Raw genomic sequence first — 14,604 nt, forward strand, 5'->3', positions numbered from 1 at the left:
TCTTTGCTGATCGTTGAAAAGTATCAATATAGTCATAATTAATCATCATTTTGATTAAAGTATGGAAGAAAAAGACACTGTTTTTCTTCATAAATCCCTCTGGCATTAGCCCCATCACCTCTAAATTTCAACCCAAATTTCCACCACAAAGAATTAGTCTTATCTACATTTCTATTACCCAAAATGGGGACAGAACCAACATGGCATGAATTATTAGGAAGCAACAACTGGGAAGGCCTTCTTGATCCACTAGACCTCAATCTCCGGCAACTCATTCTCCGGTGTGGTGACTTTTGTCAAGCAACATACGACGCTTTCAACAATGACGAAAACTCCAAGTACTGTGGCAGTAGCCGTTACGGTAAAAGTTCATTTTTCCACAAAGTCATGTTCCAATCTGTTAAAGCTAGTTAATGATTGAAGCTAGCTAAGTTTGTGTGAATGAGAAATGGAGGGAAAAAGGCAATGGAAGGAAAATGAAGTTTAAAGCAAAGTTCCTTTGAAAAGGAGTTTTATCTGGCAGGTGATAGAAAGGGAAAGTTATGTCTTTATATTAAAAGGCAGACCTTTTAGCTTTCTTAAAGGGTTGAGAAGAGGGACTACTCGCCTTGTCGTCGTCATACAAGGCTCGGCTTCGGTCAAATGATTTGATTGATAATCTTTTGGACCAAATTTATTTAAAATTCTATCTTCATTTTCTGAAAAAAAATTTATTTCCGCGGGAAAATATTAATTAGTTAATTAGTAATTAATTAATTTTAAATCCCAACTTCCGCATGGCCTTTCCGAACAGTCATCAAGCCTTTCTAAACAGGTATGATTCGAGGCTATATAAACTGAGGCAATGCCTTATTTTCGATCACTGAAATTTTTCCTTGCATTACAAATTCTGCAATCTTTTTCTGCAAATAAAACCTATCGAGTCTTAGTGTGATTTCGTTCCCGAATTTGAGTTCGTCGAAGTCGTAGGCGTTTAGTACCGCCACTCCTACGACAGTATATCCGTTATATCCTGGGAGGAAATAATCCATAACCTCGGGTACAGTGAGGGGGTTAAATTCCTTAAGGACACACAGTGAATTCTGTGGTCTCGGATTTCTTCATTTCTACAATTTTTTCCAACTTTACATAGTTTCTGTTTTCGTTTTTTACTGACTGGTTTTTTTCCAGTTTCTGGTTGTGTTTTTTTTTTTTTTTTCGATTCTGAACACGGACGAACAACACATGCAAGATGAAACTTAATACTGATGGCAGGATGAAGATTCAAACTAGAGATACGGCTTTAGGAGAGATCTTTAGGAGGGTCCGGAACAAAAATAACCCCAAAAAAAAGGGTATGAACGAAAATAACCCAGGAAAAAAAACAGGTACAAAAGTACCTTTAACGCGTGATTTTCATGCGTTAAAGGACTTAACGAGAGACGGACCGTTAAGTCCTTTAACGCACTATTTTCATGCGTTATTGACCTTTAATCGATAATTTCAACCCAATAACGCACTATTTTCATGCGTTATTGGATTGTGTTTTTTTTTTTTTTTTTTTTCTTTCTTTCTTTCCTTTTTTCCTTTCTTTCACACTTTTTTACATACTTTAGCTATAGATTAATCATGCTTCGAGACTCCGAAACGTCAACATTTTATATAGAACCTGATATTTTTTTTCTGCGTACTATAATGTAGGCTCGATACATCAAGGATACGTAAACGTTCGGATCGTCGTTTTAGGGGTTGAAAAGGTGCCCGAAGTAAGTTTTGTTTGAAAAAACTTAGTGTTTTTTCCATACTTTAACCATAGATTAATCATGCTTCGAGACTCCGAAACGTCAGCATTTTATATAGAACCTGATATTTTTTTCTGCGTACTATAATGTAGGCTCGATACATCAAGGATACGTAAACGTTCGGATCGTCGTTTTAGGGGTTGAAAAGGTGCCCGAAGTAAGTTTTGTTTGAAAAAACTTAGTGTTTTTTACCTACTTTAGCCATAGATTAATCATGCTTCGAGACTCCGAAACGTCAACATTTTATATAGAACACGATATTTTTTTCTCGCGTACTATAATGTAGGCTCGATACATCAAGGATACGTAAACGTTCGGATCGTCGTTTTAGGGGTTGAAAAGGTGCCGTAAGTTTTGTTTGAAAAAAACTTAATGTTTTTTACATACTTTAGCCATATATTAATCATGCTTCGAGACTCCGAAACGTCAACATTTTATATAGAACACGATATTTTTTCTCGCGTACTATAATGTAGGCTCGATACATCAAGGATACGTAAACGTTCGGATCGTCGTTTTAGGGGTTGAAAAGGTGCCCGAAGTAAGTTTTGTTTGAAAAAACTTAGTGTTTTTTACCTACTTTAGCCATAGATTAATCATGCTTCGAGACTCCGAAACGTCAACATTTTATATAGAACCTGATATTTTTTTGTGCGTACTATAATGTAGGCTCGATACATCAAGGATACGTAAACGTTCGGATCGTCGTTTTAGGGGTTGAAAAGGTGCCCGAAGTAAGTTTTGTTTGAAAAAACTTAGTGTTTTTTACCTACTTTAGCCATAGATTAATCATGCTTCGAGACTCCGAAACGTCAACATTTTATATAGAACCCGATATTTTTTCTCGTACTATAATGTAGGCTCGATACATCAAGGATACGTAAAAGTTCGGATCGTCGTTTTAGATGTTGAAAAGGTGCCGAAGTAAGTTTTGTTTGAAAAAACTTAGTGTTTTTTACCTACTTTAGCCATAGATTAATCATGCTTCGAGACTCGAAACGTCAACATTTTATATAGAACTGATATTTTTTACGCGTACTATAATGTAGGCTCGATACATCAAGGATACGTAAACGTTTGGATCGTCGTTTTTAGGGGTTGAAAAGGTGCCCGAAGTAAGTTTTGTTTGAAAAAACTTAGTGTTTTTTTACCTACTTTAGCCATAGATTAATCATGCTTCGAGACTCCGAAACGTCAACATTTTATATAGAACCTGATATTTTTCTGCGTACTATAATTTAGGCTCGATACATCAAGGATACGTAAACGTTCGGATCGTCGTTTTAGGGGTTGAAAAGGTGCCCGAAGTAAGTTTTGTTTGAAAAAACTTAGTGTTTTTTACCTACTTTAGCCATAGATTAATCATGCTTGAGACCTCGAAACGTCAACATTTTATATAGAACACGATATTTTTTTTTGCGTATTATAATGTAGGCTCGATACATCAAGGATACGTAAACGTTCGGATCGTCGTTTTGGGGGTTGAAAAGGTGCCCGAAGTAAGTTTTTGTTTGAAAAAACTTAGTGTTTTTTCCATACTTTAGCCATAGATTAATCATGCTTGAGACTCCGAAACGTCAACATTTTATATAGAACACGATATTTTTTCGCGTACTATAATGTAGGCTCGATACATCAAGGATACGTAAACGTTCGGATCGTCGTTTTAGGGGTTGAAAAGGTGCCCGAAGTAAGTTTTGTTTGAAAAAACTTAGTGTTTTTTACCTACTTTAGCCATAGATTAATCATGCTTCGAGACTCCGAAACGTCAACATTATGTATACGTTTGAAAAAACGTATACGTATCCTTGATGTATCGAGCCTACATTATAGTAAGCGAAAAAAAATATCGGGTTCTATATAAAATGTTGACGTTTAGTCTCGAAGCATGATTAATCTATGGCTAAAGTAGGTAAAAAACACTAAGTTTTTTCAAACAAAACTTACTTCGGGCACCTTTTTCAACCCCTAAAACGACGATCCGAACGTTTACGTATCCTTGATGTATCGAGCCTACATTATAGTACGCAAAAAAAAATATCAGGTTCTATATAAAATGTTGACGTTTCGGAGTCTCGAAGCATGATTAATCTATGGCTAAAGTATGTAAAAAACACTAAGTTTTTTCAAACAAAACTTACTTCGGGCACCTTTTCAACCCCTAAAACGACGATCCGAATGTTTACGTATCCTTGATGTATCGAGCCTACATTATAGTACGCAGAAAAAAATATCAGGTTCTATATAAAATGCTGACGTTTCGGGTCTCGAAGCATGATTAATTTATGGTTAAAGTATGGAAAAAACACTAAGTTTTTTCAAACAAAACTTACTTCGGGCACCTTTTCAACCCCTAAAACGACGATCCGAACGTTTACGTATCCTTGATGTATCGAGCCTACATTATAGTACGCAAAAAAAATATCGGTTCTATATAAAATGTTGACGTTTCGAGTCTCGAAGCATGATTAATCTATGGCTAAAGTAGGTAAAAAACACTAAGTTTTTTCAAACAAAACTTACTTCGGCACCTTTTTCAACCCCTAAAACGACGATCCGAACGTTTACGTATCCTTGATGTATCGAGCCTACATTATAGTACGCGAAAAAAATATCGGGTTCTATATAAAATGCCGACGTTTCGGTGTCTCGAAGCATGATTAATCTATAGCTAAAGTATGTAAAAAAGTGTGAAAGAAAGGAAAAAGGAAAGAAAGAAAGAAAGAAAGAAAAAAAAAAAAAAAAACACAATCCAATAACGCATGAAAATAGTGCGTTATTGGGTTGAAATTATCGATTAAATTCAATAACGCATGAAAATAGTGCGTTAAAGGACTTAACGTCCGTCTCCGTTAAGTCCTTTAACGCATAAAATCATGCGTTAAAGTGCCTTTTTTGCTTTTTTTCCTTATTTTCGTTCATACCCTTTTTTTTTGGGGTTATTTTTGTTCGGACCCTCTTTAGGATGACCAAGGTAAATGGATATTGGGATATTCATGTAATATGAAATCTACTTCAATTCATTACAGAACAATTGAACTTCAAATGAAGTCTCGAATTAGCAAAGGAGGAGGTTACATTGAAGTCGAAGTGCAGATTGTCTGCCTACCTATTGTCAAGCTTATCAAAAAGGAGAACGAACAATATCATCATCTCAACTATATTTGAAGATTGTAGGTTTACTAAAAGCGAACAAGACCACGATCATGCTCATCTACAGGGAAGCAAACCAATGTGAATTTTTTGAGGAACGAAGGCCACAAACGTAAAGAGGATCTGCTATTTTGAGAAGACACGCTCAAAAAGATATTGTCCTTGCAAATTTAAGCGACGTAGTTTATGAAAAATATCAAGACGTTTATTTGGTTTTCTCAATATACCAATAAAAAAGAAATAAATTGTGATTGGTTGCGGAAAAGAGCACTAATTATCACCTAGACAAATATCTTGTCTTCTCAAGAAGATGAAATAGCTAGCACAAATGGCATTAAAACTTTCTGTGGAGCCTTTTAGGGTCAATATTTTGTCAAAATCAGCCAAACTCATTCTAATCTTTAGAGTGGGTTGGGGGTCCATGCTATTCAATTACAATTTTTTTTTGTGCGGATTAGCCTTCTGAGGCACTGATCTTTAATTTTTATCCCTAAAAAAAAAAAAATTGGTCTTTAATTTTTGTCCTTCAACTGATATCATGAGATTTGAGTTCGAACTCCAGCTCAATAAAAAATAAAAAAATCGCAAGCAAAATTTCAACTGAGTAAAAAAAAAAAAAAAATTGCCTTAAGTAATTGATCCAAACTCGTTTGAAGGTAGCAAAAACTCTAAATGCCAATTCAAAACTCTACTCGCAATTTTTTTAAAAAAATTTTACTGAGCGGAGATTCAAATCGGAACCAAGAGATTCAAGTGAAAGGCAAAAATTAAAGACAACGCGAATAAGGACAATCGTGCAAATTGTTATATATCCAATAGCATGCAATCTTATTACTTATCTGTCCCTTTCATGGAACATCATTATTTATGAAGTTAAATGATCTTCTTCAATATCATTATTGATTACAATTTGTCAATATCCTGTTCGTATTCTTCAATGAGCAAATTTTAGATATGTAATTTGTTTCTTGCTTTTTCCCTTAAAATTTTCAAAAATCAACGTTTTTAATTGGAAAATTGGATATTTTACTCAACGTGCTTAAACTCTCTTTTATGACAAAAAGGAATATTTTATTGATGGCACATTTGATTGAAGTATTGCACAAATAGGTAATGTAGATTCCCTTTCGCGGCGCTGTTTGGTTTGTCATTCAAATTCTCCTACAAGGATTATTTGCACCATATGACTTTTGTGATCACTATCCATTGGTCTTTAAAAGTGAACAATTCACAAGGTATGACCTTCTTTGAGAACCTTTATTGAGGTCACTCTTCAAATTCTCTCATGTTTATCCAAATGAACTCAATTTTTTCCTAAAATAATGATGAATTTTTTTCTGCAGATTAATTTAACCCGCCCACCAGAATTGTAAATAATCTTCACTAGCGTCCTCAGAAGAGGTCATTCGTGCAAACATCTCTTTAAAAGTAGCTCAGAAAAGACCATTTTGTGCAAAGGCCCAATCACATAATGAATCATGGGCAATTCTGCTTTTGGAGTAGTCTTTAAATTTTGCCCCTCATATTTGAAATTTTTAAATTTTACCTTTCGACAAAAATTTATGGTTTCCAGGTTCGAACCCCTACTAAGTCAAAAATTTTAAAAAAATTCGCAAAGCAGAGTTTAAATTTCGCTAGTGCCCCCACTAACATACACTTATTAAGGAATTACCAAAATTATGCCGAACCCAAAGATACTTATGCCTTATGGGCAGACTTGGTATAAGTATGTCGGGTCCGACATAACTTTAGTAATTCCTTCAAAAATTTATGCCGAATCCGACATACTTATGGGCAAACTTTTAATTAAGCCTTAACCAAATATTTTTTCCTAGTTATTCCTTATGAGACAGACTTTTAATTAAGGCATAATTAAAAGTATACCCCATAAGACCTAACTTTTCCTTAAGACATAAAATTTATTTTATAAGGCAAATTTTTAGCTATATCTTAAGGAAAAATTCCGTCTTATGCGACATACTTTTAAGCTTATAAGACATACTTACAATTGTGCCTTAACTAAAAATTTGCCCCATAAAACATAATTAAAAAAATTTTTTAGTTAAACCTTAACTAAAAATTTACCAATTAAAAATTTACCTATAAGTATGCCAAACCTGATATAAATTTGTTAAAAAATTACCAAAATTATACCGAAACCGATATATTTATGCCAAATCTGCCCATAAAGCATGAATATGCCGAATCCGACATAACTTTCATAATTCCTTAATAAATGTATGCCGCATTCAACATACACACAATCCACACCTTATCTTCCAATTTTTTTTTTTTAATTTATACTCAAACGAATGCTCGAACCCAAAATCTCATAATTTCTGCATGAACGCTTAGGGTTACAACGAAAAGCAAAAATTAAAGACCGGCAATGTGAGGAACATAATTTAAAGATAATAAATATGAGGGGTAAAATTTAAAGACCACCCCAAAAGAAGGGCAATCCGCGCAAAAAAATGATTAATCATGTTCTCGAATAAAGGCCCAAACACAGCAAGTAACCAAAACGAAGCCAAAAGGCTCATTGGATTATTCAACAACTACTACAGTCCAAAACTTTTTTCACATAAGATGTTTCGAAGTCGAAATAAATCAAAAGAAAAGAAGAATAGACATGACACAGCCAAAGGTAACACAGTGACTTTCATCTTGCAGATTTTTATTCATCCCCCCTTGCCAATTTATCTCCACCACACAACCATTGCTCATCTAGGAAAAACACTAATCTTTTTACCCTTAAAGAAATATATTACATTCACGCATCAGCAGTTTCAGTTTCATCAGCTGCAGCCAAGATAAGATCAGGATGGATGCTTGTTTCTGCAGTTCCATCGAGGGCGTTGGGCAATCCCAATGCTCGTAGGGCAAGGTGCGCTGCCTTCTGCCCTGAGATCATCATAGCTCCAAAAGTTGGACCCTAAACAACAATACAAAACATGTCCAATTAGTTATACTTCAATCAACTATTTGCTTTAAATACCGAAACTATTTGGATCGGCTTATATGAATCATCAGTATCCATTTTGCTATACTAAGGCAAATTGGGAGTTGTTCTCTGCATCTCACACTTATCGGTAGGTACAAAGAATTACTCTGGTTATCAAATGATTGAACAAACGGGAGCAATTTACTTACAATACTTAGCTGACATTCATAAAAATCGTCTAAATGAACTATGAGTTCCATCTATCTTGTTTAGCAGTATCAGACAATCATTAATTCACAAACTTTGTGACCGGAAAAGTATTTTATAAAGGAGTGAGAGGTAACAAGTTCACTTACCATTCTTGGTGCTCCATCAATTTCAGCAACTTCCATGCCTGTAACAATCATTCCAGGTACAACCTCTCTGGTAAGTCTAACAATAGCATCCTCAGCGGCGTTCATGTCCAAAGCTTTCATTCCTGGAACAGTGTTAATCATGCCAATGCTTCTAAGCCTCTTAACACCGGTGGCGCCCATGGGACCATCATGGCCACATGAGCTAACCACAACCTTAGCCTCCATGACATTGGGGTCCATGCAGGATTGTGTGTCGTGGTTCTGTGAAACCAAAGACCAGTTAGTGACAACACCACCAACTCTTCCGTTCTTCACGATAAGGTCCTCTGTTGCAACAGCATTAAAGAGCTTCACGTTTGGCCTGGCCAAAAGCTTGCTCATGATGGTCGAGGTGAACAAGGCAGCATGCTTGATGACAACATAGTTGTCTTGCTCGTCGTAGTCGATGCCTAGCTCATTCAAGAAAAGATGTGCTGGCTTACGCACAACCATGGCTGAGAAGAGTTGTCCGCCTAGCCAGGCACCTCCACCAGGGCTCACGGATTGCTCAATAATGGCCACCTAGACACATCAAATTGATTAACATAAACCACTTAAAAGGTACAAATTGGAGAATATAGGTATTGTAATCAATAATTAATTTTAATTTAATCAAGGACAATTTTAGCAGTTAGAACACCAAACGACTTCACTGTGACAATCAAAGGCGGATATAGGACGGATTCTCTGTCTTTAACTAAAATCATTGCTACCAGCTCGAATTATGTATACATATGCAAAAGAAACTAAAATGTTTTTGTATAATAAGACACTCATTGAGTCTACCAACTCTAGGTCCTAAATTCAGCTTAACATTGTCTCAAAGCAATTTTACTGGTTCACACACATATAAACAATTTTCCAAATAAAGTTATGACTACTGTTTCTTGATCGCTCTCTCAAATCGCAACAAAGCCTAAGGAACAAAGGTGTCACATGATTTATGGGTACGAGTAAAGTTACAAATACTACTTTAAATAGGAAGCCCGTGTCTTTTGTACCTCTCAACTGCCAAGTCTTGTATGAATTTTCCTTGTCCTTTTTTAATTTCATAGAAATACAACCGAAGCCAGAAAAATTCCAAATTTCCGTCTCTAGGATATTATAATTTAGTTGACAAATGTCTCCAGCCTAGTTCTAGTGTTAAGAGTTGCAACACATGACGTAAAGATCAAATTCCGTCACAGATAAAATCCTGGTATTTACATGGAGAAAGGTACGAGTCGTACCCATACAAGAAAAATGAATTTACAAGTAAACACAAGCCAATATTTAGTCTTTAGTAACTTTTGACTTTTTCTGGCCTAGATTTATCTTATGTTAAAATTGTTGCTTCCCCATAGCCAAAAAAAAAAAAACACAGAGAGCCAAAATAATTCTTCTACTTAAAACCCAATACTTGATATGTACAAATAATCTTTCCAGAATCGAGTAAACAAACAAAATAAAAAAAAATAAAAATACTCCCTCCGCCCCGACTGTGAATTCAGACATACAACCTTTAAGTTAGTTAAAAATAATTTAAATATTTAAAAACTACATAAAAAGTAGTATATGTCACAATAATTCACCATTTAAAATAGTTAAAGGGCATTTCTTGTTTAACTCTTTAAAAACGAAAGATATCAATAAACTAAAAATTCTGGCACCCCAAAAAATATACTAAAATTTCGATATTTATTTACAGAAAAAATAAAACTAAGAAAGACATACCTGAATATCAGGGTTCTTGCTGAGTTCATAAGCACAAGAAAGACCAGCAGAACCAGCACCAACAATAACAACATCAGTATCAGCATAAGTGATCATGTCAGTCATATACCTACGTGTCATTTCCCTAGAAACAATTGATTCCTTAATTGGATTAAAACTAAAACTCCCCAAATCATAAGGAGGAGTATCAGCAGACATGGAAATAGACATGTTTTGTTGTTGGTTTGATTTAAGGGATTTAAGTCTAGGTTGTGATGATGAAAGTGGGACACCAAATAAGGATGATTTGTGTGTGTCTAGGAAATTGGTTTTGGTAATAACAGAGGAAGCCAAGGTGGAAGCCATTGTTGCCATAGAGGGAGTTTGGGAGGAGAATTAGCTTTCTTGATAACTTGAGATTTTTGAATGAGGAAGTGGAAGGGGAGAGGGAGGATTTAAAGGGAGTGACAAGTGGTGAGTGATGAGATAAGGTGGTTATACCGGGATTAATTTTGGGATAATATTTAACTTTGGGATAAAATTTATACAAAAGTATCTTATAAGTATAAATTGTATTCTAAACTTAGTTTTGAATAACTTATCTTACCAAGTTTGGTATTATCATTTTTGTTCCACCTGGGAGGTGGGATAAGTTAGTCCTGTCATTATAATCTCAGGATTATAATATTAAAATAATTTAATCTGCGCACCAAATAACCATATAGAGTATTTGGATAGAGAAAATAACAGAGATTAGGACCCTATATTTGAGTAAATGTTTAAAATAGTCTCATAAATATGTGGTGACATTTTTATGTCTTTAAGTTTACAAAAGTTAACGTTTTTAATCTTCATTAAATATTTAACAACATCTGTCGGTTAGTTTTGATGGAAACTTTGAAAATAGAAAAATTAATAGGAATAGTTTATGCTATTTTTTGATTTATTTTAGAATTGGGTTTAGCTTTTTGAGATACAATTTCTGTTAATTGTGTTTATTGTTGCATACTTTAGAATGTGGTGGAACTTTCTTGATTTATATGATTAAAATTTTTACTGTTTTTGTCAATTTTAAAGGGAGTGACAAGTGGAGAGTATGAGAAAATATGTGACCTGATCTGTGTCTGGTGCGTACACCTATTTGGATAAGTAACACTTGTAAAGCATGCAGTACTCCCCTGTTTCTTTTGTGATCGTATTTGACTAAGATACTAAGATACATAGTATATGATATTTAGTTCTTATGATATTAGATTAATCACATTAAATTTTTAATTAATTAAATTGTGTAATTATGATTTCTTTGTTTGTGAATATTTATCATAATTATGAACTATTTCACTATTTAATTACTCATGTGTTATGTTAAGTTTATGTTGTTACTTCATATTTCATATTTGATGGTAGAATAGTACTAGAAATAATCAAATATAATATATTTTTTATATGAAGGACCAAAAGCACATGTAACAATTAATTAAAGGTTAATATACTGAGTCGTATATCATAAAAATCAAAAATAGAATTTACCAATAACTTAGAGACTAGTAGTGCAATTTTCAGAGTAAAAACTTAGGACAAAAAATTAGTACTATCAAGTGAAATTTGCGGCAAGATCTTTCAAACTATTTACAAAATCTTTTAAAACAGGCAATTTTAAACATATCATACTCGTTCCTTCCGTTTTCAAACCTTTTTAGTCCGTTGAAAAAAAATATATATATATATATATATTGGCAATTCTTTAATTCCAACATTTCACATATCATGTTTAAGAGTATACTTTGATACATTCTACACACCTTTATTTAAGACCACAACATTCAAAGGTCTTCAATATTTTCTTAAGCTTCGTGTCAAATAAAAACCAAATCAACATTTTGAAATGGAAAGAGTAATATTTATGAGATTATAAGAAATTTCCCTTAAAAGGATGCAATTTTTTATATGAATTATTAAAGGAAATAGGGTCACCCAAAGTTAACAAACGGACAATTATTGTGTTCAAAATTTAAATATGTAGATTAAATTATTTTAACAATTGTTAACCATAATAAGAATGATTGATATTCCTTTAAAAAAAAATAGTAAGAATGATTGACAAAAACAAAATTAAACTAAATAATTTTAAGTCTCCAATTTTGTTAAGATAATGATTGGACTTAAATATTCCTAAATAAATATAAAAAGTAACATTTTTTTAAAATAAATTTAAAAAAAATAAGACACTTAAATTAAAATAGAAGGAGCATAATTTTTATGACTCCATCCATCTATAGTCTGTGGTTAACATTGAGATTTTTCTTAACAAAGTTCCTGATTTTTTTTTTTCAAAATCTATTTCTTTTAGTTAGAATAAATGAATTTAATTTGGATCATTAAAATTTAAAAAAACAAGCATCACTCATTCAGATATATAAATGGAAGGAAATAATAATGGAGAGAAACCCAATAAGTGGCCACGTGGAGAGGGATATGATTTGAAGGGCCTTAATCGATGATACAGTAAGGATGGCCCACTTCTTCTGCAAGTGGTTTCGCAATATTGGGCTTTTTTGTGTGTCAAAAGTGGAGGGCCAAGTTTTAGTTGGACTCTTTTGGAGGAAAGTATCTTGATTTTTAACGATTTCTTGTCCCAGGAATAGATATTATATATGATTCCATATAATATACAAAATAATAAAAATATTATTAATCCTAGAAGCTGATTTTTCTCTTTATTTTTTGTTTTTTGAAAAAAGAAACAGAAACACCTAGATTGGAGATTAGCCCCCCAAAAAAATGAAGCATCAAACCCGGAATTTTTTACTTTTGATATGCTTAAAAGTGGTTTATGATATGGAAGATTGTATAAAAGCAAAGAGACGTATTATAATTAATTTAACTATCTTGATCCTGTTATATATGCCCACAATGATATTCTAATTTAAAAAAAATTCTAATTATAGTATCATGAGATATTATACAAGCTGCAACATAAGATTTAACAACCCAATACGTTAATACATGAGACGAGTGCTCACCTGATAAGTGACAACAAAAAATATTATAACCTTTAAGCAATTGATCTCTCTCGATCAATGTTTTGGAGTTAATTTCTCAATTCAACTTCTAGCACCGTTATATCTTGGGGAAAATTAGATTCCTCCCTATCAATCCCAGAACTGATAAAATATTTAATAGTGTTGTTATATTTATTTCAATCTTCGTCAACATGTCATTACTAGGAATAGAAATTTTTTCTATCGACGTTCAGTAAAAAATTTGTGATATAAATCATAATTTTTCCATCTCATTTCCCAAAATTGAACCAAATTTCCCCAAAAAAAGACTTTTTTCGTGCGAAAACACCACTATCTAATTTTTGAAAATAGTACTTAATTTTTTAGTAGTGTAAGTATCGTCTTGTGCAAGGACATAATGCTTATCAATGTTATCATTTCACAAAGAACTATATATGGAATTGATTTAAGGAGATGTTGGCTGGACCAACATTAGCTCCATCATTTATTTTAGTGTCATTGAGTAGCCATGTATAGTCTTTTCATCTTTTTCTAGTTGGCCCTTCTCTGCTAATCTTTTCGTGAGGTGGTTACTGACTGAAAGTGACCTTTACTATTTTGGGAATAAAATATCTCCACCACATCAACAAGATTTCTTTGGGGCAAATATTTGTTTTTGGTCATAGCTAAAGGCGAATTTGAATTTAAATTTAAATTTATGTAATATCTAAAAAAACTTTATGTTAATGCTATAACAATAGCTGAGTTTTCAGGCATATATTGATAAAAACAATTTTTAATAAATACATAATTTATGCAGAAGATATTGAATTTCCATGAACCCGAATACAAACCTCTAAATCCAGGGTCCAAGACTTTTGTAACTCAAAAATAAATTTTTGGAACCAAAATAACCCATTAAAAAAAAAAAAAAAAAAAATAGGCTTTAGGCACGAGAATTTGTGCGTAAAGGGGCCAGAAGTGTTTTATGACTTAGTCCTTTTACGCACAAATTATGTGCGTAAAAGCTCTTAAATATACCGCCTCCTTCTTCCCCACCACTGGTCCCCCATGATCAAAAGGAAAAAAAAGTCAGCCACTAAAGGTGCATTTCCGAGGTCCCACGCGATCAAAAACATCATTTTCTGGTTGATTTTCAACCCAAAAATCAATATTTATGGTATATTGAAGTCTAGGAACAAGTTTCTTCGCAATAAAGCTGCATATAATTCAATTCAAAAACTCAAAATCAAAGCTTCAATCTAGGTATTTTACTACGATTTTTCTATTACATTATTAACCTAAGCATTACTATTGTGTATTATTTGCGGATATGGACCAAAAAAAAACTTTTACTCACTTTTTTTTGTGCGCAAAATGGGCTATTTTTGCCTGTTTTTTCATTTTTTTTAATTTTTTTAATTTGTTTATTTGTTGTTAATTGTTTATTTAGTATTTGTTAATTGTTAGATTAGTTATTTCAATTGTTAGACTAGCTAATTATTTATTTAGTTTTTGTTAAGCCAATTGTTTATTTGTTAATAATTTGTTAATTATTTTATTAGTTAGTTAATTTTTTATTTATTAATTATATGCTAATAAGTTGTTAATTATTTGATTAGTTAGTTAATTGTTTA

General features: G+C 32.9%; 1 protein-coding gene across 1 annotated transcript; it reads right to left on the reverse strand.

Moving 5' to 3' along the window:
* Window positions 1–7,452: 7,452 nt before the first annotated feature.
* LOC132037481 (thiamine thiazole synthase, chloroplastic) lies at window positions 7,453–10,400 on the reverse strand. The gene is made up of 3 exons (XM_059428017.1): window positions 9,987–10,400; window positions 8,235–8,795; window positions 7,453–7,869 (listed from the first exon to the last, which is right to left on the reverse strand). The coding sequence occupies exons 1-3, from the start codon at window positions 10,338–10,340 to the stop codon at window positions 7,708–7,710; spliced, it is 1,077 nt and encodes a 358-aa protein (XP_059284000.1). The 5' UTR covers window positions 10,341–10,400; the 3' UTR covers window positions 7,453–7,707.
* Window positions 10,401–14,604: the final 4,204 nt, after the last annotated feature.

Source organism: Lycium ferocissimum, chromosome 11 (assembly GCF_029784015.1).
Source record: "Lycium ferocissimum isolate CSIRO_LF1 chromosome 11, AGI_CSIRO_Lferr_CH_V1, whole genome shotgun sequence".
NCBI lineage: Eukaryota > Viridiplantae > Streptophyta > Magnoliopsida > Solanales > Solanaceae > Lycium > Lycium ferocissimum.